Source organism: Acomys minous (assembly GCF_964271855.1).
Source record: "Acomys minous genome assembly, chromosome: 2".
Lineage (NCBI taxonomy): Eukaryota > Metazoa > Chordata > Mammalia > Rodentia > Muridae > Acomys > Acomys minous.
The window spans coordinates 116,866,475-116,891,639 of NC_140484.1; the positions used below are offsets into that span (position 1 = coordinate 116,866,475).

Consider the following 25,165-nt stretch of genomic DNA (forward strand, 5'->3'; position numbering starts at 1 on the left):
TGGGTCCCAGGGATCAAACTCAGGTCATTTGGCTTAATGTCAAGTGCTTCCACCTGCTGAGCTGTCTTCCATACCACACTGTTAACTATTTTTATACATTTCTTTTTTAGTCAGATGTCCTTGCTTCTACTGTATATTCCTTTGTCTTAAGATGGTACACTTTTGATTTAAAATTTTAGTGATATTGTACAGTAGTTCCATAAAAGTCACTTTCTATCCCATACTGCTTAGATGAACACATTATTCCTTTTGAAAATATCATTCCTAGGGGCTGGATAGACGGCTCAGAGGTTAAGAGCACTGACTATTCTGTTGTTCTTCCAAAGGTCCTGAGTTCAATTCCCAGCAACCACATGGTGGCTCACAACCATCTATAACGTGATCTAATGCCCTCTTTCGGCCTTCGAGCACTGTATACATAATAAATAAAATCTTTAAAAAAAAAAAAGAAAGTATCATTCCTTCCTCTCTAAGCCTGTTTTGGCAAAGCTACCCATGTTATTTCTGTACATATTTACTTTTACTTACAACATAGCAGATAACTTGTTTACAAGCCTGTGTTCCGATTAGACTACTGACTCCCTGAAATCTGGGGCACTCATATTTATTCCCAGGGTGGCCCTTGACATATGATTAAGAAGCAAAATATGGGTAACTTTTGGATTCCCAAGTATCATATTATATAGGTTTTTTTTTGTTTATGTGGAATTGTTTTTAATCCAAATTTAAAACTCCAAATTCTGAAGTGACTGTAAGAGCTTTGACAGTGAGGAAATTAGACTAATGACTAAACTCTTTATCTTGAGAGGGTAAAGACAAGAAGGAATCACGAAAACATCCAGAACAATCCACTAAGAACCAAGATATGTCTAGGAAGCAAAGTAACACTAGTGGAACAGAGAACCATAAAGTGACAGTATGAATACACAACAACAGCTGAGAAGGATGGTGGAAAAAGCAGACTGGAAATATTTATGCAAGGTAACAGAGGAGTGGAAGCATCTAAGGGCCACAGGAAACACAAGGTATGCAACTACATCAAGGCTTAAGGAAGTTTCCATCTTTTCTAACAATGACCTTCCCGAGTATCTTTCTATAACAAGCCTAGTGTGGTAGAAGGCAGAAACAGTCAAACACATTTCTCACCTATGAGATGGCACTAGAGCCTCAGTTCTCAACTTGTATGTCGCATTTCACATATATAAGCTATATAAGCATTGAGCGCATATATATATGTATATATATATATACACACATATATATACACGCACATACATACACACACACACATACACCCACTCTTTAATGCAATTCATGTTGTAGTTACCCCCATCATAAAATTATTTTTGTTGCTACCACATAACTGTAATTTTGCTACTGTTGTGAATTGTAGTGTAAATATCTGATATTTCCAATGATCATGTATGGATGGATAGATGTGTATGTATGTATATATATACGTGTGTGTGTGTGTGTGTGTGTGTGTGTGTGTGTGTATGAGCAGACTGGCCTCGAACTCACAGAGCTCCGCCTACCTCTGCCTCCCAAGTGCTGAGATTACAGGCGCGTGCCACCATGCCCAGTAAGACTATTTTCTTCCAGGCCCAAGAGACCTTTCCTAAGCAGGACAGTCTTCTTCCCTCATGGCATATGAGGACTACTCAACAAACTGTGACCAACAGCAACCAACAATCCACCTTCCTCTGAAGGCCTTAGTATTTACATAAGTTCCTAGAATTCCAAATGTCCTACTATCTGCAGCTGTCAAAATCACACCCCTGATAAAACATGAGGCAAATCATCTGTCAACTGCTGTGAAGCAGTCACATATCCCACACCTGGGATTAAAACAAAAATGTAGCCTCATTTTTTAAAAATTCACAAACCCGCCAAAAAAGTTAGGCATGGCAGTATGTTCCTGTAATCACAGAACAAGGAGGCTCAGACAGTTGGGTCCCTGCAGTGCAGAGTCAACTAGCCTAGCTGAACTGGTGAGGTCCAGGTTCAGTGACACCTTGCCTCAATGATGGAAAGTAATTAAAGAAGACACCAGAGGTGTACCTCTGTATACCTTTGTACATCTCTAGCGCGCGCGCACACACACACACACACACACACACACACACACACACACACAGAGAAAGAGGGAGGGAGGGAGAGAGGGGGGGAGGGAGAGAGGGAGAGAGGGAGAGCACTACTATATTTAACAAACATCAGATAGACCAATGCCTAGATCTTGAAAACAGTAGTAAGAACAGCCTTAACACAGCTAAGTGGGTGCAACTATGGAAATTCATTGCCCTCCCCCATACAGAGGGTCAAGAATGAGCCCACAGGCTGAACCATAGGGAATACAGCATCAAGATGGAAAAATAAACTGGGTGCAGTAGTGCACACCTGTAATCCCAGCACTCGGGAGGCAGAGACAGGCAGATCCCTGTGAGTCTGAGGTTAGTCTGGTGTACAAAGTAATTCTAGGACAGCCAAAGCTACACAGAGAAACCTTGTCTCAAAGAGCAAACAAAATGGAAAAAATAGAAAGGAAGCCTGTATGTGCGGAGACCAAATGGATCAGATTGAAAAGAGCAGAAGATTTAATCTTAGGAAATAAGTAGAAATTTGGAGGAAAAAAAATCAACATAGCAGAGGGTCAAGGTGTAAGAATTCTGGAAGGAGGGCTGGAGAGATGGCTCAGAGGTTAAGAGCACTGGCTGTTCTTCCAGAGGTCCTGAGTTCAATTCCCAGCAACCACATAGTAGCTCATAATGAGATCTGCTGCCCTCTTCTGATGGCCAGACACTGTATATAAATAAATAAATAAGTTTAAAAAAAAAAAAAAAAAAGGAATTCTGGAAGGAGCACTGGGCTTGAGAATGAGTTTCATTTCTGGCTATATGACTAATAACTACATAAAGTTAAAAACACTCATTTTCATTCTAAGCCCTTTTTCCTTTGTCCATTAAAATAGTAAATTATAACCTGGGCTTGGTTGTCAACTCCAAATTATACCTGAGAGACAACTCTCTAACATGTTTTGAGCTTTAAAACACTTCCAAGGTTACAGCTTTAATAAAAATCTCAGGAGAAAGGGCCAACTCAGAAGACAGATGGTATCAGAGCACAAATCTGAAAGCACAAACTAAAATGCAGGGTGCACAAGTGTAATAGCATAAAGTGTCACGTCAAAAGACAACCCCTTCATACACACACACAAATGCCTGCCCACCAAGGTAATTACTTTCTCTTCCAAAGAAAGGTGGGCCAGGTGTGGTGGCGCACACCTTTAATCCCAGCGCTCGGGAGGCTGAGGCAGGTGGATCACTGTAGGTTCAGGGCCAGCCTGGTCTACAGAAAGAGTCCAGGAAAGCCAAAGCCACACAGAGAAATCCTTTCTTGAAAAACTAAAATCCAAACTAAAACAAAATAAAAAACAAAGAGAAAGGATATTTTCACAATTTTATCAAAGAAGCTTGCAGGTAGTTGTGCTAAATCCATCCAGATGTTGCCACACCAGCATATCATGCCGGTGAAGAATAAAGACCAGTAACATTACTAGTCAAGTAACTCCTAGAATGAACCGTGAACCCATTTTTAGCACACAAATCAATCATTAGACCTAACCTTCTGGGGATTCTCCAATTACCTCAAGGGAAGTCAGCACAAGATGCCTTAAAAATAAAAACAAAAGTGGTAATTCGTTGTACTCTAAAAGAGCTCCTTGAGGCTAGAAATGGCTCAGTGGCTAAGAACATTTTTTGCTGTTTTTACAGAGGACCTGAATTCAGTTCCCTGTACCCATCAGGGACACACACATGGTGCACATACATACATTCGGGCAAAAACATTAAAAAGCAAATCTTTTTAAAAGTGCTGTTCAAGCCATAAATAAATACTCAAAGAAGTGAAGTTGAATTCAAAGGTAACCCATACCCAAGTGTTCACCTATTCAGGAACAGGAACATTCCCACCCTATTACTTAAACTCACACCATTAAGGGAGTAACGCAATCCCTGTAACAAAGAACATGCACCACTGTGTTTAAATTACACCTACAATGTCATTTTAAAAGATGAAATGTGAGCCAGGCACAGTGGCACACGTCTGTAATCCGAGCGCTCAGAGAGTCGGAGAGGAGTCTCTGTGAGTTCCAGGCCAGCCTAGCCTACATACAAAATGGAGTCAGGACTGCCAAGGCTACACAGAGAAACCAAGTCTCAAAAAACAAACAAACAAAAAGTGAAATGTGAATACCAACTTTCATGAAAAGTTAAATACCTTCCTACAAAAATTTGAGAGGACTAGGTGGATAAAGGCACTTGTCACTACACCTGACGCCTATGTTTTAAACCTGGAATCTACACAGTGGATGGAAATACTGACTTCCTCCAACTTGTCCTCCACCACACACATACACACACCAAGTAAAAAAAAATATGAGTATCGCATTTATTATGTATATTTTAGGTACATAACTGTGCAATTGAGAAATGCCTAACACTGGTGGGTCTATCTTCAACACAAAACCTTTCAGCATCTCTTTTCATAAGCAATTTTTAACTGAACAGATTGCAAACAAAGGCAGGGGAAAACAAAGAGCATTTCCAAAGACGCAATGTGGGAGGTGGAGTCAGCATGCAAGGGCTAAATGAACACTGAAAGGGTGCAATGAATACTTCTTGGTTTTAAATCAAACAACAGATAAAAACACAAATTATTTATGTAACTGCCTTACCCTAAGCTTCATGTACAACTCATTTTTACTCCTTTGTCTCAAGAGATTTGGGTCAAATGTTATCCAGAGTCAGTTCATTTTAGATTAGGAAAAGTAGATTTACAGACAAGATTATCACAGCTCTTCCAAAGCATAAAAAAAATAATAATAATGTGTTACTTGATCCTGATTCTTTTACTGCTTCTAGTATTAGCTACTGAAGATATAAGTGTAAACATTAGTACCTGGGTTGGTTAGACATTCCTGCCCAATTCTAACTAGAATTACAAATTCACTAATGAATTTTCCCTTCAACTGGACATAATTTTATGTCAATTATCTAAGGGACCTTATACAAGTGAATGAAGCTTACACACAAAACACTTAGCAATAAAATGGACACTAGAAAGAACAACTTTGGTATAGACACTCCAGACTCACCCACTGCTCTCTGCTTCCCTAATCTGCCAGTACTGAACTCAGACCTGATTTCATGGCTGGTAAAGGATATTAGAGAGGCTAAAGCCAAGTAACATTTTGAAGTTCTTATCTTTACTAAAACGTCCCAGGTAATGGGTAAAGTATCTACCTTGTTTGTATTACGGCTTGTGTACTCACATAAAAAGCCACTTGCCAAAGGCTTTGAATATACTCATTTGTCCTTTAAAGCCTAAGTGTAAGATACAGAAATAAATGTTCCTTCTGTGCCCTTCCAATCTCTATTAATATGGATAGATATATGCTGGTACTAAGATGTTAAGCCTGGTCTTTGTGCCCCAAGAGATCATTCTTTATGATTTTACAATTACACACACACACACACACACACACACACACCAAACAGAACACACCCCTCACACAAAAACAAACAAAAACTGCCACTCCACCAACAGCAAAAACCCCAGCCCAGCCCAACCCCAGCTTCATTACTCAGGAGGAGGCTTCTAAAGGTAGTTGGGAGCTTAAGGTCACATAAAGAGAACTTGCAGAGAGGGGACAGAGAGATGGGAGGGAGAGAGAGAAGAAAGAAGAGGAGGAGAAGGGAATAGGGAGGCAGGGAGAAGAGAGATGGGAGAGGGAAAGGGGCACACAATTTTAACAGTCTTATTAACTCTTCTTGTAAATCTAAGAGACATCATTACAGGAGTTTTAATTAAGACAGAAAAGGTGAGACTCTACTTTTATCAGTCTTAAAATGATTATATAAAATTTCAGGGCTGGCAAGATGGCTCAGCAGGTAAAGATAATTGAGCCCTAGGATCCTGCACGGAAAGGACAGAACTGACTCCTGCAAGTTGTTTTCTGATCTTCTTACATATGCACACGCTGGCATGCACACAACTCCAAACATACAATTATTAAAAATAAGATTTAAAACCAATCATATCACTTCAAATCTGTCTTGTCTAAGGAAAAATTAATGAAATTTTAATCTATGTTGAAAATGAAAGTCTTTTGTACAGAAAGCTGGGAGGGTCAGCCCAACAGGAGGAGGAACCTTTCTCCAGACCTCTGGCTCTAGGGACCAACTGCTCTGACACACATCCCGGAACAGTAGACACAGCACATTCCTTCCAGGCACTAAGGCTCAGAAGACCTATACTGACTTCCACAGCAACAGTTGATTCCTATCACTACAAACAGCTGTAAAAATAGGACCAGCGCACAGACCACCCCTTTCTCTACATCAGCCATCACCAATATTTTGATCCTTGACATCTCAAGGCACATAACATGTAATAGGATGGTATTAAGCAACAAAGAGACCCAGGATCTGATCCTGTCATTTAATAGCTTTGTGAGCCTCAACTGCAAAACAGGGAACACTGTATATAGAGGTATCTACAGACTAACTCCGAACAAGCACTAAGGTTCAATCCAACATTAAAGATGTGCAAGTTTTTACTGCTGCACTTAAAAGCCAGGGAGTCATCAAAAAAGGTCCATCAACTCTAACCCTGAAGTTCTGCCTTTCAGACAGGTGCGCGCGCACGCGCGCGCGCACACACACACACAGACACACACAGACACACACACCCGCGCGCGCGACAGGGCCATGGGTATTACTCTTCCCTCCTCTCCAACTCATTCATGTTACCTCGGTGTAATTTAGGTTCATAACCCACTTTAAGGATGTTTAAGAACGAGTTGTTAAAACTCCATCTTTCCCCTCCACTTTCTGATTTGGGAACATTCAAGTGTGCCCTGGCAATGTCAAGTGCCTGTATTGAAAGGACCCCAGAACCATTCCTAACTGCACATGTCCCCATGATCACTAACTGCAAGTGTCAGCTCTCTAACTCCTGTCTGCTATACAGGCTGACACAGCTTCTCTTCCACACGGGGGGTGGGGGGGGGCAGGGGGGCAGGAGGAGGGGGGAGGGTCTGCCAGGGAAGTTGTCTGTAAAACAACTATTGGGAGGGGAGCAAGTGTATTTATACAAAGCTGACTTACCTCTACAGTTGTCAACTTTCTATAAACAGAGTATGCAGTGCCGAATGACTCAAATTTAGATAACTGTGAGAATTCGGGGCGGGGGTTGCTAAACAACACTGAAAATGCCCCCCAAGAGTTCCAGGCAAGCTCTTAAGATGAGTCCTTAACACTACTGTCCTTAGGGACCCTGGCAGGCTGGAGCCCCACTGTACATCAGCAGTTCATCTCTTTCTGCTACATAACCGGAAAACAATCATCAGCTTGTATTTCTGAGATTTTGTTTTACCTGTTGTTGTTGTTGGTTTTTTTTTTAAGCACAGCATGTAACACTGCGAGTTTAACACAAACAGAACTAGAGCGTGTGAAAGTAAAAACTCTTCCTGAGCCAAGTCTCAGCTGGTGCACGTGGGCCGGGTCACCTAAGAGCTGGTGGCCTGGAGGGAGCTGCTGCTGCATGTGTGCCTTTCCAGGGCGCTAAACCCGACCCACTTGCCTTGGCCCCAGCCAATGACGCAGACCAGCAGTTTTACCCAGGTGCCAGGAGAGAGAGTGGGGAGGCAGCACGGTAGCCAGGGAGACCAAAGGAAGCAGTTGCCAGAGAAATGCGTTCCTCACAGAGCCGGGCCTGGAGGCCGCGGCGGGGGGGGGGGGGGATGGGGGGGGGGCGGGGAGGCCTGAGGCGGGCAGCCCGGGGCTATTCCGGGTGCTTTCGACTTTTTTTTTCTACACATTTAATTCTATCCGAGGGCGGAGTACAGTGGGGTACGGGCTGCAAGGCGGGCGCAGGGTGCCACTACAGACCGTGGCGCCGACGACACACGAGGCTACGCTGTCCCCTGGAGCCTCGGTGTTGCATGCTTTCCCGTGTGGAGGGCCACTTGCAGGAAAGGACCCTGGAACCGGGGCTCACCGAGCCGCAGTGCAACCCACGCGAGGGGAAAAGACCGAGCAATGCACGGAGCGGCCCACGAAGGGCACACTTTCCTGGCCTGGGTCCCCTTTACCTCAGAGCGCCTAGGCAGGCATGGGCCTTGCCCCGGGGGGGGGGGTGGCGTCTAGGCCCTAATAAAGCGGCCTGTCAGCCTTTACCTGCCCGGCGTCCATTCACAGCTCTCTCCCGCCCTCCTCAAAACCTGAGGCCAGAAGTGGAGGCCGCGCGAACCCATCTGCACCCCGACACACCCCCAAGTTTGAGCACCTGGCCTTGCCGGCTGAGAAAAGCTGAGAGACACCCGCGAGGCCACATGAGTGCGTCCCGCCAGGCCCCGCAGAGTGAGGGAAGAGGACGCCGCCGCTGCCGCCGCCGCGGACGACACCAGGCTCTACGCCAGCGCCCCCTCGCGGGCTGCTTGACTCCGCCCCCCCAGGGGCCAGGGAAGCTCTCGCCCCCCCCCCCGCCCGCGCCATGGGGGGGGGGAGAGACTAGCCCTCGAAAGCGCGGTCACACACGCACGCCACGCTCGACCTCACCTGGCCCGGTCCATCCTCAGGGCTCGGGCTCCAGGAGCAATCGAACGTGTGAAGCCACGTGACTTTCCCGGGCTCCGAAAGCGCGCGGCCCGCACGAGGGGCCGGAGTCCCCGGCTTTAAAGGAGCCATGTCGGCGCCGTCGTGGCGCGCGTCGCCGAGCGCGGGAGTGAGGGGGGGGCCCGGCCGAAGGAGGGGGGGGGTCTCCGCCGCCCGCCTGCTGCGCCCACCGCCGGGAGCCGCCAGCCGCCCCCCCACCCCGCCAGCCTCCTGAGAGACGCCGAGGCGACTCTCAAGAGACGTGAGCCGCCGCCGACGGACGCCGCCGTCTCTCACGTGCGACGGCTCCGGGAGGAGGAAGTGGCGCGGGCGCCCGGGCTCCCTTCGGTGCGGCCAGCTCCCGTCTGGACAGACGTTCGAGGCCACGGGGAATCTGCAAGCGCGGCTCCGAGGCCCCAGCGGCCGCCCCCCCCCCCCGGAGGGCCGCGGCGCCTTTAAGCCCAAAGGCCTGAGTCACGAGGAAGCTCCCTGCACCCCCCCCACCTCCCGCCCCACACCGCTCCACGAGGCCCACGGCCGCGGGCATGTGACCGGCGCCCCGCCCGGGACGCTAGCCCGGGCAGCGGTGGCGGGGAGGGGGGGGTACGGGTGGGAGGGGGTGACTGGCTCCGAAGCGGCGAGACAGCGCGCGGACCGTTAGCTAGAGCGGCGGGGACAGCGGCCCCGCCCCGCCCCGCCCCGGCGGCTCTTACCAGAGAGAACGCCATGGGGTCCTGCGTGGCCCAGTGGGACTGGCGGGCGGTCCGGCGGGTCTGTGGCGGCGCGGGACGCTCATACACGTGGGCGCAATTTTTGCTGCAAGCGGCGCGCGACTCCCGCGCCCCGGCGGCGGCTTATAAAAGCTCGCCGGCGCTGTCCTGATGAGGAGCACCTGTGTCGGGCCCCGCCCGGCCTCGCCCCCGCCCCCGCCCCCTGCGCTCCTTCCAGCCGTCCATACCCGCGCTCCACCGCCCACCCTGGGCCTGGGCATCCGAGAGGGGCGGGGGCGGAGTGGGAGGGGAGTAGGGGGGGAGCTAGTTCTGAGGCTCCAGTTGATGCTGACTACCGCCACTTCTAGGAGCCCGAAGATCCAGGCCGGAGCACGCCCCTCACCCAGTGACCCTGGTGAAGTCACTCTCCCGCAGGCCTCAGTTTCTCCTACAAGATTTCCAAGACCCTGCGATGCAGCTGCGGTGATGACGTGCAGCCGCACAACCACGCCCCTCCCATTTCTAATGACCTCTGGGGTGGAAGCCCCACTGCACGAAGAACCCCGCTCCTCCACCCACCCCCACCTGCAGCAGACACGCCCTCACTTCAGACCGACTGCAACTGCATCTGCGAGCTGGAACACCGTGGCGGCGAGCGCAGGCGTCAGGGGATTCCGGAAAGTTCCAAAGACAGCAGTGATCCTCTTTGGATTGCAGTTCTCTGGGGAAACCGCTTCCGACGCTCCCTCGAGATATGATAGGACGCTTTACTGAGAAAATTCGGGGCGAGAGATCAGGGTGAGCCGGGCTGTTGTTTAGAAAGGCGTCATGGGCCAGCTGGGGCTGGAGCGGACCGGAAGCCCAGGCGAGCGCAGAGGCGGAGATGGCATTCAGGGCTGGAGACCAGGGAAGGCGGAGAGGGAGGACCGCGCTGAGCGGCTCTGACTAGAACCAAGCGAATGCGTGTTGATACCACAGGAGGGAAGCCTCAGCCTAGTTTATGAAGGGCTTTTATTCCAGCTAGCTGGAAACTAGTAATGATGAACAAGCGTGGAAGTTGCCAGGTCTCTTTGACGGTGTTGCTGCAGACATGGAGGTTGGAAATAAGGTGCTGGGGCGGATAAGAAAATGACCCAGAGCTTATCGAACATTTGTAAGCGTTTTATGTGTTATACTATCTGTTAAGCACGTATTTATACTCAAGGGTCCTCTTGACAGGTGGGGAAGAAGCCGTTACCAACTTGATGACAAGTTTGTGAGACAGGAACTGTAGTTTCTGCCCAGGGTGATAAGTAAAGAAGCCTATGGACCCAGTCTAGTGTAGTCTTTTGAGGAGAATGTGGGGTGGGAGGACAGGTGCTGGAGTTGAAGAGCTGAGACAGCTGAATGACCGTGAGGGTTCGCTAGTCTCCATCCCGGGGCTTTTCCAAGGGTTACTGAAGTCTTAAGCAGAAAGAGTGATGACTGTAGGGAAGCCCATCGCCCTAGGAGCAGCTCAAACCCAACTTCCATCTTAGCCAGCAAGCAGCATAGGCCTGATACACCAAACTTAGTGTTTCTTGCTTGTCTTCTCTTCCTCTTCTGACAGGGCGCCACACTCAGATGCCTTCAGCATAGGAACTGTAAGTGAGGGTGTGTGAGAGGCTCTGAAGGCACAGGGCAAATCTGGAAAAAATTGGTCAGCCAGTAATCTGAATATTGTTGAAGATGAGGCCTTGGGTTGGAAGGCAGTTAAGAACTACAGTCTGGAAAAAAAAAAAGTCGACCTCAAATAAATAAATGAAAGGGATGGGTTTAGCTGATAGACATCAGATTGGTCTAAAAATCTCTCCTATGAATTTTAAATCCAAGGTCACCATGTACTTTAGTGGCTGCCAATTTCACATCCAGTCCTCCTTGGCCCCAAAGTTAAACAAGATAAGAATCTGAGACTTTGAAATGGCACCTAAGGGCCTATGGGAATGGATATCCGAAAAAAAATAGAATAAATTTTCAAGCTCCCAGCTTATAAGAAAGTAACTTTGAACACGAGTTTCTGCTGCTTAAAGCACCTTCTCTAAACTTTGCCAAAGGCAGTAAGAATGGAATCTTTTTCTGGGCATTCAACCATGTGCTTAGCATACCTCTAAGTGCCTTGCTTATGTTAACTCATTTTGTAGGTGTAGAGACAGGTGTTCAAAGAAGTAACTTGCCTTCAGCTGTTTAGGAGACTGAGGCAGGAGGATTGCAAAGTTAAAGCCAGCCTGAACAACTTAGTGAGCTTGTGTGCCCCAACCCTACCACCCACATCCCCCTCACCCCACCCCCAGACTCAAGAGTAGAGTTCGGACTATAATTAATAGGAGTACTTTTCTAGTATGCCCCAGACTCCACAGAGTCAGTCCCTCCATACTGCAAAGGAAAGCAATTAAGTAACTTATCCAAGAACCTCTAGCCAACAGGAGCAGAAAGAACGAGAGTTCAGATGTGTAGTTTTCTGTTTTCAGAGCCTGATGAGAATAAAACTTCTGACATCTCCAGCCCCTCCCCCTTTTTACATTTGTTATTTAATCATGTGCATATGGAAACAAGGGAGGGGTCAGAAGACAATTTGCAGGAGCCAGTTCTCTCCTTCTATGTGTGGGTCATGGGGCTTGAGCTCAGGTCATCACGCTTGGTGGCCTGTGCCCCCCTTTACCTGGTGAGCCATCTTGCCCCACCCCCACCCTTGTTTTTTGAACAGGATTTCAGTAGGTATGTAGTTTGCACTGGGTTTGAGTCTCTGATCCTCCTGCCTCCTCTGGGATGATAAGTGTGCACCATCCTGCCCAGGTTACTTCTAGCACCATTATTATGTGTGTAGGTCCATGCTGATGGTAAGGGAATGTAAAGGATGCTAATTTAATTATGGCCTCAGGTGAGTTGTTGCTCCCAGGGTTGCAGAGTAAGGTGCCTACTTAGGTAGGCCTCCAGGTTCTGCAGGAAGTACAGTCCTGACTAGAAGGCATCCACCATATTCCAGGCAGAGCGTGGAAAATGATCGGGACAGAGACATTAAAGGACTTGTCAAGTCACCACAGCTGTTGTGACATGGGCAGTAGTGTCAGGAACTAGCAGGCAACAAGAGAATTATTCATTTTTCCAGTCAACAAACATCCCTGGAGTCCAAGTTTCCTGGGCACTGTCTGTGCAGTAGATTTACAGTGTTTTAAGTGAAACTGATTGGCTAGTTTTGGCTTTTAGTTTCTGATAGTAGGAAAGACTATATTTTCTCATATTCTTACATACAAAAGCACAGGATACAGCAGGCAGAAAACTAAACAAATAAAGGAGGTTGCTGGGAGAAAATTATTTCTTTGGTTTGGTTTGGTTTCGTTTTTTCCAAGACATGTTCTCTGTGTAACAGCCCTGGCTGTCCTGGAATTCCCTCTGTAGGCCTGCCTCTGCCTCCCGAGTGCTGGAATTAAAGGTGTGCAGCACCAAGACCAGCCAAGAAAAGGATTTCTTAGTTGTAAATGATCAGAAGAATCATTTAGAAAATCAAGGCCACAAGGGAAGATAGACATGAAGTCACGTTCAAGTTTCATCAGCCTCTTTATAGAAGAAATGCTAGGGTTTGTTGTTTGCTTTGATAAAAGAAAATGGATCAGTGTGGCAGGGTGCCTCAGTGAGCAAAGTACTTGGCAAAAGGCCTAATGACCTGAGTTCAGTCCCCAGAACCCACATAAAGTTGGAAGGAGAGAGCTAACTACATGAAGTTGTTCTCTGTCCTCCACCTGCGTCTGCGTGTGTGTGTGTGTGTGTGTGTGTGTGTGTGTGTGTGTGTGTGTGTGTGTTATATGTCTATGTGTGTGCTGTAATAATTTTTAAAAGATAGTGCATCAGCCCCACTTTTTACCATACCTAGAGGTTTTTTTGTTGTTGTTTTTCAGGACAGGATTTCTCTGTGTATCCCTGGCTGTCCTGGACTCCCTTTGTAGACCAGGCTGGCATTGAACTCACAGTGATCCACCTGCCTCTGCCTCCCAAGTGCTGGGACTAAAGGTGTTTGCTGCCGCACCTTGCTCATAAGTGTAATTTTTAAATAGGTGAAATACACAAATGTGAAAGGCTATTCTCGGAATTTTAAAGAGGACTAGAGGAAGACATCTTTATTTTAATTTGTTGTTTTGATGTGTTGAGACAGGGTCTCACCACGTAGCCCAGGATAGTCTTGAACTGAAATTCTTACTCCTACCTCCCAAGTATTATCCTATCAAGGGGAGGAGAGCATTTTTGTCGCCTCAGCCTGTGGGCAAATTCTTCAAATTAAAAACAATAAGAATAAAATATGAAGGAAGATGATAAATTTGACCACGTTGGAGTTTAAAACTTTTATGAAAATATTTAAAACTTGAAAAGGTAAGCTATAGACTCACATTTTCAATACACACCAAGGTCTGCAGAGACCTAAGATAGCTTCTATTCTCCACAATCCAGGCAGTCACGATGTTTTGTGAGAAAAGTATCCCAAGACCAATAAATAACTCGGCCCACGTTCACACGAGCATGTGTTCTCACACAGAGACCAGAAGTTGACATCTCAATGTCTTCCTCCGTGGCTCCTCCTACCACCACAATCCCTTTTAAAAATACTCTCTTAGTGAACCTGGAGGTCACTGTTGTGGTTAGACTGACTAACCACCGCGTCCCTGGGATCCTGGGATTGGGCTTCTACGTGGGTGCTAGGGAGTCACACTCAGCTCCTCAGGCTCGTGTACCAAGCAGTTTACCCAGGGCTATTTCCCAACCCGTCTGTGTTGTTACTTCTTAGAGATTTGCCTCCTTCCTCTATCAGAGCTGATTCAGAGGTAAAAATGGGTCTAAATCTAGCATTCAAGTGGCCCTCAATTGGTGGATCAGCCCCACTTCAGACAAAACAGGACAAAAAAACAGAAATCCTGAGGGTAGAACCCAGGGCCCCCAAGCACTCCTGAAATCAGCAGCTCCAGCTGCTGCCTGGTGCCACAGTGCCTGGCAAATCCCCAGAGCTAGCTGCAGGGCTGTCCCCTGGGATTTCTTTTGTTCGCTTTCACTAACAGGAGGGCCACACCTATTTCCCCCTGGCATACTTCTGAACAGATGTACACTTAAGAGACAGGGACATACAGCAAGGAACTAGAGCCTTAGTCACAGGGACAGAAGTGTTGGAACTGTATCTCAAGCTACATATGCCTGAGGGCTATTTTTCACAACCAGTCATTCACAGGGTTCTGTGAGAAAAATATTTCAAGATAATAAATACCAAGCTTGAGTAACAGTGCATGCTCTGGTCCCACTTGGGAGAGGGATTGTCACAGCCCCATTGGAATAGAAAAGGTTATGGGAAATAGTTAACTTCATTTAAATCAGTCATTCCTCTTAACTTATTTGATCCTATTTGCTTTTTCTGGAAGGGTATGTGGTGAGTGAATCCCTGTTGCTCACTCAGCCTGTTTCCTCACAAGTAAAGGTATCAGGAAAGGCCACCAGATTTGTTAACAGGTGTCCTCACTATCCTGTGTCAGCCACTTTAGGTGCCACAGTGCATACCCAGGACAAAGTGCTCAGAATCTAGAGTTTTTTAAATGTTTATTTATGTATTATATATACAATACTCTGGCACATGTATGCCTGCACGCCAAAAGAAGGCACCAGATCTCATTATGGATGGTTGTGAGCCACCATGTGGTTGCTGGGAATTGAACTCAGGACCTCTGGAAGAGCAGCCAGTGCTCTTAACCACTGAGCCATCTCTCCATCTCTCTTTTTAATGTTAAAGATTGCTTCGTGTATTATTTATTTTTTTAACATTTATTTTAGGTATGTGTGCATTGATGGGGTGGGTGGGGAGAGGTTTGTGTCATTGCACAAGTGTGAAAATGAGAAGACTACTTGAAGGAATTGGTTCTCCTCTTCTACCAGGGAGTCTCAGGGATAGAACTCAGGTCACTAGGCTTGGAAGCAAGCACCTTTGTCTGCTCAGCTTTCTGGTAGGCCCCAGAATCTGTCTGTGAGCAGGCTCCACAAGAGACTGAGCAAAGGCAGCTTGAGAACCATGGCAGTTTATCTTCTGTTCCACCTCCTCTAGGATGGCCAGCTGGGTCATCTCCCAAGCTCAGAGTGGGGCAGAGCTCCAGGCCGTCTACTCAGATATAATTGATGTATTTTAAACTGCACACCTATATTTGGAGACTTTCCAATATGATGGGTCCCTTCTCCCAAAGGGGCTTATGAGGGAGACCGAGGAAAACTGCCAGCCATTAATGGGAACTTGCCTCTGCTCAGACTACTGTGGAGAGAGGGCTGGGAAGATGGCTCAGTACTTAAAGGGCTTGGCAAGCTAGTGGAAGGATTCCAGACCTCACACAAATACTGTATGGGTGTAGCAGCCGATGTGTAGTCCAAGCCTGGGAAGGTGGAGACAGGATTCCCAGAGCAAGCTGGCAGGGGACGCTGTCCCGTTGGTGACCTCTGGGTTGTGACTGAGAGACCCTGCTTCAATGAGTAAGTTGGAAGAATGAATAAGAATGATTAACAGAGCGAGGAATGGGAGGATACAAGGGATGGGATAACAATTGAGATTTTAGTTAATAAAGTATATTTTTTAAAAAGAATGATTTAACAGCATCAACACCAGGCTCCATCATGAACACACATATTCATATACACACACTTAACACATGTATGTACACATACTGCCATGTATCCACCAGTTCCTCTCCCCGCTGCCTCTAAGTGGAAAGGAAAAAAAAAAAGACCAAGTTTGCTTTTTGGAGACCGAGATCATGTAGTTCAGATCACCTTTGGATTTGTTAGGTCGATGAAGACAGCCTTGACCTCTGATCATCCTGCCTCCAATTTGCAAGTGCTGGGATTCTAGGTCCATGATACCACACCCGGCTCAAACTGAGGATTCTTCCGGCTCTACCTTCCGGCTCAGAGATACCTTCACAGTCCTGCCTAGAGGTGGTCACTTCAGACATCTACCAGTGTCTTCCTGAGAGCCGTGGAGAGCCTCCCCCACAAGATCACAAGGGTCAAACATAGATGCTCACTCTTTCCCCCAACCCATTAGAAGGAAAGGTGAGCCAGAACCTAGGGAGAAGACATTTTATTGAGATTTTGCTATATAAATACGTACAGGAAAAGCTATGGGAAAGGACTGCTGACCTAGCAGCTACTGTCTTCCTCTGAACTCACTAAGGTACCCAGGGGAAAACAGGTGGGAGGGAGACCGTGCCCCCCCCCACACTATGTGGGTGACAGGAGGGAGTTAAGTAGAGAGAAGGAGGGGAGAGGTCTGTGAGCAAACGTCACAGGGGAGGGATGGGTGAAGATGACCGGGGCCCAGCGCTGAGGAGTCACTGGGTCAGAGCCTGTACCACATCCTTCACCAGCATGGTGCCAATCACCATCTTCTCACTGTTAACAGTCAGCTGGGCAGCTCCAGTTCCCCGGGCGTCCAGAGTCAACAGGACCAGGCTCCCACTGGTCAGTGTCCTCCCTGCAAACCTGAGGTGGGAGCAGAGAGGAAGAGGTGGGTGGTGGGAAGACCTGCCGAGGGTGACCGTGTTTGTAAGGGGCTCAGCCCTGGGGAACCCTCCCCTCAAGCCAGGCCCCAGCAGAGCCCATCTCTGCGCCTAGTACCTGTACTCATCAGATGTCCCACAGGGAACGCGACCTAGGTTGGCAGTGGCGGTCACCTTCTGCACCACCACGTGGTCACTCCGACAGGCGTCTGGCAGCGTGAGCTTCTCTGTGATCTCATTCATGCCCGTCAGCTTTCCTGGGGGCAGAGGTCACGATGAGGGCAGAGGCTGTGGTGGACACAGGCTGGGCCCCGCATCAGCTAGCTGAAGATCCTCTACAGGTCAGATTCACCCTGGTCAGCCTTCTATTTGACCTTTCTCTTCCCTTTGACGCTTCTCCATTCTTTCACTTCAGGAAACTGACACACTTCCCTTGCTTCTCTCACCCTCCATCCTTGGCTACTAACAGCATCTTGTCACTGTTCATCACTCTGGTCATGCTGAAGTCTACCTATTTCTGAGAACTCTTTTTCTGGAAGGGAGGGTGCTCCCCATGTTAGGTGCTCCGCTTTCTTCCTGTTCATGGCCAGGGTCCTCTAAGGAGGACCAAAATCTTCCTCAAGCCACTGCAACTGGACTCTAGCTTGTTGGATGGGGACATCTGTGGTCACTGCAGCCTACAGGCACCATTAGCCCCCTTCTGCTTGGTCGTCTCTCTGTCCCCTCCCTTCTTCCTCCTCCTATAGGAGGTAAGATTTCCTCACGGTTCTGCCCTTGCTTCTTATTCCCTTGCCCCCCCCAATGGCACCACTGCCTCTCTCTCAGGGTAATGTCACCACACACACAGCTTCCATTTCCACCTCTATACCTGTGACTGCAGCCTCCACATGGTGGCTAAACCCAGACCCATATATTCAGTCACATCCTAACACCTCCCCAAGTGCACCTCAAAATGGCTTTTCCCCAAAACTAACCAGGCTCTTCTCTTGCCGGTCTTGTTCTTTCATCTAGATCAAGGGCTTGGCAAATTTTAGAATATAAGCCAAATACAGCCCAGTACCCAATGGCTTACAATTGTTTTAGGGGAAAAAAATGAGCATTTCTTTCTTTCTTTCTTTTCTTTCTTTCTCTCCTCCTCCTCCTCCTCTTCTTTTGTATGTACACTGGTGTTTTGCTTGCATGTATGTCTGTGTGAGGGTGTCAGATCTTGGAGTTACAGACAGTTGTGAACTGTCATGTGGGTGCTGGGAATTGAACCTGGGACCTCTGGAAGAGAAGTCAGTGCTCTTAACCACTGAGCCATCTCTCCAGCCCCAAATGAGCATTTCTTTTCTTTTCTCTTTCTTCTCTCTTTCTTACCCCCCCCCCTTTTAATTTCAAGATAGGGTTTCTCAGTGTAACATTGGTTGTCCTGGACTTGCTTTGTAGACCAGGCTGGCCTCAAATTCACAGCCATCTGCGTGCCTCTGCCTCTGCCTCTGCCTCCCAAGTGCTGGGATTATAGGCATGTGCCACTGCACCCAGCTCAAATGAGCATTTCTTAAAACTTGAAAATTAAGTAAAAGTGAAATTTCCTATGTTTATCAATAAGACACTGGAACATAGCCATGTTTGCTCATTTAAATATTCTCTGTGGCTATTTTATATGACTGTAGCAGAGCTAAGCACAGCAGAGACCACATGACCCTGAAAGCATGCACATTCTCCACCTGCCCTAGGTGAACGCACACTGCTCACCTCCATCCCACGCCAGGGACTCTACCTTCCGCCTACGCTCCACCCCCCATGGCTACTATCTGTAGCACCCCCTTCCCAATCACTCGCTCCCCGTCTAGTGCTTCATGCCTTTTGCCAAGGTTCTGATCCCGCCTTGCCATCTCTCACCAGATCTATTACAGTGGTCTTATAACTGCTCTAGTATTTACCACACACCTCAAGAAATTAAGGTTAGAGCTTTGTGGAGCCCTGTATCTCCTCTTCTACTGGGGGGGTCACCTCTTTCCCTCCCACTACAGGCTTTTCCACTCTTTTACTTTTTAAGATTTATTTATTATGTATATAGTGCACATTAGATCACATTATAGATGGCTGTGAGCCACCATGTGGTTGCTGGGAATTGAACCCAGGCCCTCGGAAGAGCAGTCAGTGCTGTTAACCACTGAGCCACCTACCTCTCCAGCACCCAGCTTTCCCACTCTTAACTGTGTTACCAGGCTGTTCTTTCTGAAACAGAGGACGGTGCCTTTCTCCTGTTTCCCTGACTCTTCCACTGCCCAAAACTGAAAACCCAGTAACTTCCTTTTGCCCAGTAACTTCTGAGACCCCTTCCCACTCTGGAATCCCAGGACCAAAAGCCCTTAGCACAGCGTTCAGGGCTCCTAGGAACTAGTACAAGCATACAGCATACCACATCTACAGGGCCAGGGCCTCCTGTGCCCTAGACAGAATTGTTCCCAATGCTTTTCACCATACCTCTGCACGCAACTGTCTCCCAAGTGGAATGTGGGCCTGGACTGTGCAAACTTTGCCAAGCCTCACCACATGGCAGAGGCAGAGATAGCTACAGGGCCTCCCTCTGTCTCAGGGGCAGAGGCTCCTCCCACATGTCTACACGCTGGTGGGGAGTGCTGGGGTCCAGTATACCACAGGTAGCACTCACCCTGCTCCTTCTTGAACTCATTCTCACTCATGAACACAGGTGCCATCAGCTCCCCGACAGGAGGCTGAATGGAGACATAGAACTGTCGGGTTTGCGTGCTGGGAAAAGCAGAAGGAAACAGCAGACATGAGGCCAGCATCCGTCCCCTCATTCCCACCTTATCTTGAGGCGGGGCATAGAGGTGGAAGAGTGAGGCAGACCCATACCCATAGAACTCCATGTGGCCCCACCTACCCTCCCTCTCCAGCTCTGCAGCCCTCAGACCCTGCCTCTCTCCATCCCACCCCCTCACCACAAAGATGGTCTGGGGACATACCACAGCTGGAAGTTGGCTGCCTGGGTTGAGTCACAGAAGTTAATGCCCAGCACAGTAGTAGTGGATTCTCCAGGGGCCAGGGACTCTGAGTGACGTCAAGAAAGCAGTAAGGGGACAGGAAAGGCCATGATTGTTCTAGAATCCAGTGTGCCCCCAGTCTCCCTTCCGTAGCAGAGCAGAGCAGCCCTCTGTGGATTCCTGGCTTTTGGGGGGAAGGGGCTTGGAGACTGTCAGCTTCTTCTGGAAACCTAAGTGTCTTTCCCTCACCCACTCTCAAATTTGCTCAGAGACCTCCTGCCATAATATGAACTTGTTCGGTTCCCAGTCCATCTTGTCTGTGATGGTGTGGGCCATTTAGAGGCCATCTCTGTTTCCCTATAGGAGAGCACCTAGCTTGACCTCAAGAGAATATCAGCAACAACTATAGGAATACTGAATCTACCCAGGGGCTGCCTCCTCTACCCTGCCCAAGGCCCTCTGTACCAATTTCAGGGAACTCTTGGATGCTGATGCCAGCAGGCAGCTTGGGAGTGCCCACATGCAGCCCCTTGATGGGCGTCTCAGAGTTGTTGGAGAAGTAGATGTGCACAGACACCATGTGGGGATCTGCCGAGAAAGGCTGGCGGCTGAAGGCGTAGTCCACAGCCAGCCCCTCTCCAGCGACCCGGTGCAGCAGCTCCTGCCTCCCAATGCTGGACACTGGGCTCAGCAGCTAGAGAGGAAGAGAAGGAAGTGCAGAAATAAAGCAAAGGCTAGCCAGTCCCAACCTTGTCTTACCTAGGGCCATCCTGGTGACTTAATGATAGCCCAATCAGGGGCTGGAGAGATGGCTCAGCGGTTAAGAGCACTGACTGCTCTTCCAGAGGTCCTGAGTTCAATTCCCAGCAACCACATGGTGGCTCATAACCATCTGTAATGTGATCTGATGCATACTGTATACATAATAAATAAATCTTTAAAAAAATGATAGCCCAATCATCATACCCCACCCTCACCCCACATGGACCCCCCACCCCCACCACAGGATACAGCATAGAGCTGAGACCCTCCACAACTCACCGAAGGTACCAGAGAGGAGTCTGTGAGCGACAGGCCTTCCAGGTCAGCGGCCAGACTAGTGGACACAACCATAGGAGGAGACACAGGCTGGACACTAGGAGGGGTGACTGGGTAGGGGAGGGGAGGAAGAGAGGATTAATGAGGAAGGGGACATTGGAGATGGCTTGAGTTGAGAGGAGCCCGGGGCCTAAGGAGCAAATTCAGCACCGTGGACAGCGAGACACACAGTTCCCCCTGGAAACTAGGGTGACCCAGGACAGACATCCCAGATGTCAGGAGCCTGGCCTGCAGCAACCAGGGCACGTCCCAAGTCACACTGGACTTCCTTCCCCCATGTCTTCTACCCTGCAGACTCACAGCCTTCAAGGTCAAGCAGGGACATCTCCGTGGCCACAGGGGCACTCTTGCGGCTGGGAGGCTGAGGGACAAAAAAAAGGGGGCGGGGCTATGAGCAAGAGGAGCATCCTGGCCTTCTCTGGGGTGATGGGAGACAGACATCACCATCTGTTCTGAACAGTGGGAAGATGTCTGCCCCAGAGGGTAGAGGGGACGCTCTTACTGTCTTCTTCTTCCAGGAGGCAGGTTCCACTTGCTCCTCCTCGGACTCTGATGTCACCTCAGACTCTGACGAGCCGCTGCTGGAGTCGCTGCCCTCCTCTGACGAGGAGCCTTCTCTGTGTCCCTCTGGCACCTTCTTCTTTTTTGTCTTCTTCTTCTCACCTTCCTCCTCACTCTGTTCGCTACGTGGGAGTAGGAATGTGAGGCTGTGGGGTACAGCCTGGACACCCTCCCCGTCTGATAGAAGAGGGGAAGCCCTGAAAAATGGAGATGGGCGTGGAGACCTTGGGCCAACCGAGCCTGTATTTAGCTTCTTACACCTGGCCTCAGACGAGCTTGAAGCTAGTTGGTGCCATCCCAGGGCCTAGGTCCCTGGTTACCTCTCTATGCCACGCACAAGAGGGCTTGAACAGACCCTCCTAGACTTTGGCAGTCAGGCAAAGCAACCATTATTGATGACCCAATGCGTGGGCAGGCCCCCAGCATGTCATAGAAAGCTCAGGGCCTCCTAGAAGGCTGTTTCTTTTCCAGAATAGAACCCCCGAGGCTCCCCTCTTACCTCTCGCTGCCTCCTTTCTCTTCATCCTCGTCTTCATTGTCCGACTCACTGCTGGACTCCCCAGAGCCGCTCTCACTGCTGCTCTTACTCTCTGACTCACTCTCAGATTCAGGCTCTATGGAGGAGATGTGTCAGCCCTACCCCCACACCAACATGAAGGCCCTCCCCACCTCATGTGTAGGTCTTTCTGGGTCTATGGGAGTTGTTAAGCTTCCCAGCCCCAGCCCCAGAACTCTATCTGACCTGCCCCAAAGCCAACTGAGACTTCAAAAACATGGAAGGACCCACACAGCACACACATCTGAGAATGGACATTTGGGTTCCCACAGGCTGTGACTCACAAGCCAAGTGCATGCCCTTGGTCCCCTGGCCATATAAACACACATGTAGAGCATGCTCAGCCACACGGGCCCGCACATGGGCAGGACCACAGCTTCTACCCCTCTGCTCACCGCTGTCTGCAGACTCGGTGGGGCCAGACTCGCCCTCTGAGTCGGAGTAGAAAGGCTTTTCCTTCTCCTTCCTCTTCTCCCGATTTGAGCACTTGGTCCATTCAGGTACCTGAAGATGTCACGAGTGTGGGTGGGTCGTTTCCTCACGGTTGGAGGAAAGGGAAGGAAAGTGCATGCCCTTTGTACCCATCACTACCATCTCTTCTTGGTGACCTACTCGGAAGTGACCCCGAAAGGGAAAAATGGAGAGGTACAATTCACAGGGTGAGGAGTAAAATTAGTTCACAGCCATGGCAGCACCCAGCATGGAGAAAAGACCGAGGGCACAGCACACAGGGAGGGAGAGGAGAGCACACTGCACACACAGGGGACCTCAGTGTATTCGCCCAACAGGCCCACGTGGGTCTCAATAAGGGACAGATCTTCTTCCTGTATGTAGGTGGAGGGGATCAGGAGGACTGGGACAGTAGTGCTAGGGCTTCCTGCTGCACGCACACATGCACATGTACACACACACACACACACACACACACACACACACACACACACGCCAGAGCTGCTGACCTCCACGTTGCGAACCGATGGGTCTGGGGCTTCCTCTGGCCAGTCCGGGAGCTCCTGGTAACCTGTAGCCTTTGCATTGAGCAGGTGAGACAGTGAGCCCAGCTGGAAATGGTCACGATCTGAAGACAGGTTTACAAGTTAGGCCACTGGTAGCAGTGAACAGTGCTGGGGGCAGGGGTATTTGCTTCCTGGGTGGAACCGGCTGCTGACTCTAGTGGGCTCCCCTGGCTGGGCAAGGGAAAGCGATGGGTTCATCCCCTGGCGACTCCTGTGTACCCTGACCACACACCCAGGTCTGCATGCTGGGAGAAAGACAGAGGACAGGACAGAGACTAAAGAATGGGGACAAAATGTTAAAGGAGAAAACTCCGAGCCAGAGTTGCTGCTGGCTGGGCTCCTCAGGTATCTATGGGGAAGCCACAGTGTGAGTGTGGGCAACATAAGGCTTAGAAAGAAGTCTAACATGGGACAAGGTGAAGAGGAGGCTGGCCAGGATAGCCAAGGGGGACAGGCCTGGTGGGCCGCTAGGTTTATTGGGAGGGATAAGCAGTCAGAAATGGGGTGGGGGAGAGTCAGGGTCACAGCGGACAGACAGGATAGGAAGGTAACACAGAGCCAGGAGTGAGGATGGCTTCAGGGCTGTCCTGCATCCTGGGAGATTTGCATCACTGTCCTACCTCAACCCTTGAGACCCAAGGGAGGAAAAAAAAATGCTGAAGTACCAGGAAAGCCAGGCTCTGTGCAGGAAGCTCCTCTCCTGGGTAAGCCCTGGCTTTGGTTTCTAGAACTAATGAGGCAGCCTGAGCAACCTGACCCCCCCGCCCCCACCGCAAGGCCACAACTGTGAGCAGAGGCTAAAAGCCTGGAGACCAGGGCTTGGGGCTGGCTTCAGCTGACAACTGCATCCTCAGGGTTGTTATAAACATGGCCCTCTCCTTTGCATGTTATTTTACTACCTGCCTTCCTGGCTCCTTGGTACCTAAAATCTTGGTATAGAATCCCAAGCCCGAAGCCTGCTGCTCAGGAGGGATGTGGAGGAGGTACCTAAATACTGGAGAGAAAGCAAAAGCCCCATGTGACAGGGAGAGCAGACCCTCGGGTGAAACAGAACCAGCTATGGCTGTGGTGGGGGACTGCATGAGCGGCTAGCAGGCCAGTTCTTAAACACAAAAGCTTAGTGCCTGGCTAAGGCTCAGCTGTGGGTGAAGGCCTAGAACCTGGGCCCCCGGCCTGGCCACTTCCTCCCTCTCTCCCCAGAGGTTACACTGATTCCTGCTCCCACCTTTGAAGGATGACTCCAAGATAGGGGCTGGCTTAGGGGCCAGGAAGAGTTTCTTGGCATGGCGGCTGAGGGCTCCACCCTGCTCTGAAGGAACGATGAGCTGCCTGGTGAAGCGGGCTCGATCTCGGATGTCGTAGTTCTGGTCATACTTGGCCAGACTCAGCACATACTGGGTCAGGAGCTTGGTCTGAGGAGAAAAGAGAAGAAGGCGGCTCAGCAGTCAACAGAGGGCGAGGACCCAGGAGACTTGGAACCAGCTCTGTCCAGCCGACAACACATCTACGCCGAGATTCTCCCCCCTTGCTTGTGTGCATCACACAGCCTTCTCCCCAACCTGCCCGGGTTCCGGGCTATTTCAGCTTTCTGACTCAGCTTTCTGCCTCCAACTGTCACAACTGTCTTGGGCCAGCAAAGGAGGTTGTCCTCTCTTCCCTGTTGGTCCCAGATTCAATTATTTCTCTAATCTCTTGTCCCTGTTGACCCAGGCCAGGCACCCTTTTAACTCTGGCACAACAGGGTTAGTGGAAGGCTAGACCACTGTGCCACATTTGTGGTTCCTCAGAGAATCAAGACAGTAAGTGGGGAGTAAACAAAGGGCTCTGTGACAGGAACTATCCAGAACAGATCTTGAGCAGCCTAGGGGATCTCAGAGACTCCAGTCTGCCCCCTAGAAGCTTCTGACAAGATCGAAACAAAGCAGCTCTGCCTCGGAAGTCGGCTGAAGGCATGTGCAGTCTGCAGTCGAAGCGGCTCTATCAGAGCACGGAAGGCACTAGTGTAAGTTGCCTTCGCATGATGACGGTGGTGGTGGCTGCCATCATGT

The 25,165-nt window shown here is 49.4% G+C and overlaps 2 protein-coding genes across 12 annotated transcripts in view; both read right to left on the reverse strand.

Moving 5' to 3' along the window:
• CPEB1 (cytoplasmic polyadenylation element binding protein 1) overlaps nucleotides 1-10,302 on the reverse strand; it is an 85,602-nt gene extending 75,300 nt beyond the window's left edge. For 2 of the 11 annotated variants that reach the window (XM_084772464.1, XM_084772465.1), the window contains exon 1: nucleotides 8,619-9,022. In XM_084772464.1, the coding sequence (XP_084628590.1) occupies nucleotides 8,619-8,747 (129 nt within the window). In that variant the 5' untranslated portion in view covers nucleotides 8,748-9,022. The other 9 variants (XM_084772463.1, XM_084772462.1, XM_084772471.1 and 6 more) reach the window with 9 other exon arrangements.
• Nucleotides 10,303-16,243: 5,941 nt separating this feature from the next.
• The window catches only part of AP3B2 (adaptor related protein complex 3 subunit beta 2), a 36,296-nt gene continuing 27,374 nt past the window's right edge, over nucleotides 16,244-25,165 (reverse strand). The window contains exons 15-26 of the mRNA XM_084773959.1: nucleotides 24,343-24,529; nucleotides 23,061-23,179; nucleotides 22,497-22,605; nucleotides 22,045-22,159; nucleotides 21,487-21,667; nucleotides 21,285-21,345; nucleotides 20,928-21,034; nucleotides 20,352-20,580; nucleotides 19,869-19,953; nucleotides 19,553-19,650; nucleotides 17,012-17,150; nucleotides 16,244-16,876 (exon numbers count right to left, since the gene is read on the reverse strand). Coding sequence (XP_084630085.1) covers nucleotides 16,726-16,876; nucleotides 17,012-17,150; nucleotides 19,553-19,650; nucleotides 19,869-19,953; nucleotides 20,352-20,580; nucleotides 20,928-21,034; nucleotides 21,285-21,345; nucleotides 21,487-21,667; nucleotides 22,045-22,159; nucleotides 22,497-22,605; nucleotides 23,061-23,179; nucleotides 24,343-24,529 — 1,581 coding nt within the window. The 3' untranslated portion in view covers nucleotides 16,244-16,725. The remainder of the gene's footprint in view (nucleotides 16,877-17,011; nucleotides 17,151-19,552; nucleotides 19,651-19,868; nucleotides 19,954-20,351; nucleotides 20,581-20,927; nucleotides 21,035-21,284; nucleotides 21,346-21,486; nucleotides 21,668-22,044; nucleotides 22,160-22,496; nucleotides 22,606-23,060; nucleotides 23,180-24,342; nucleotides 24,530-25,165) is intronic.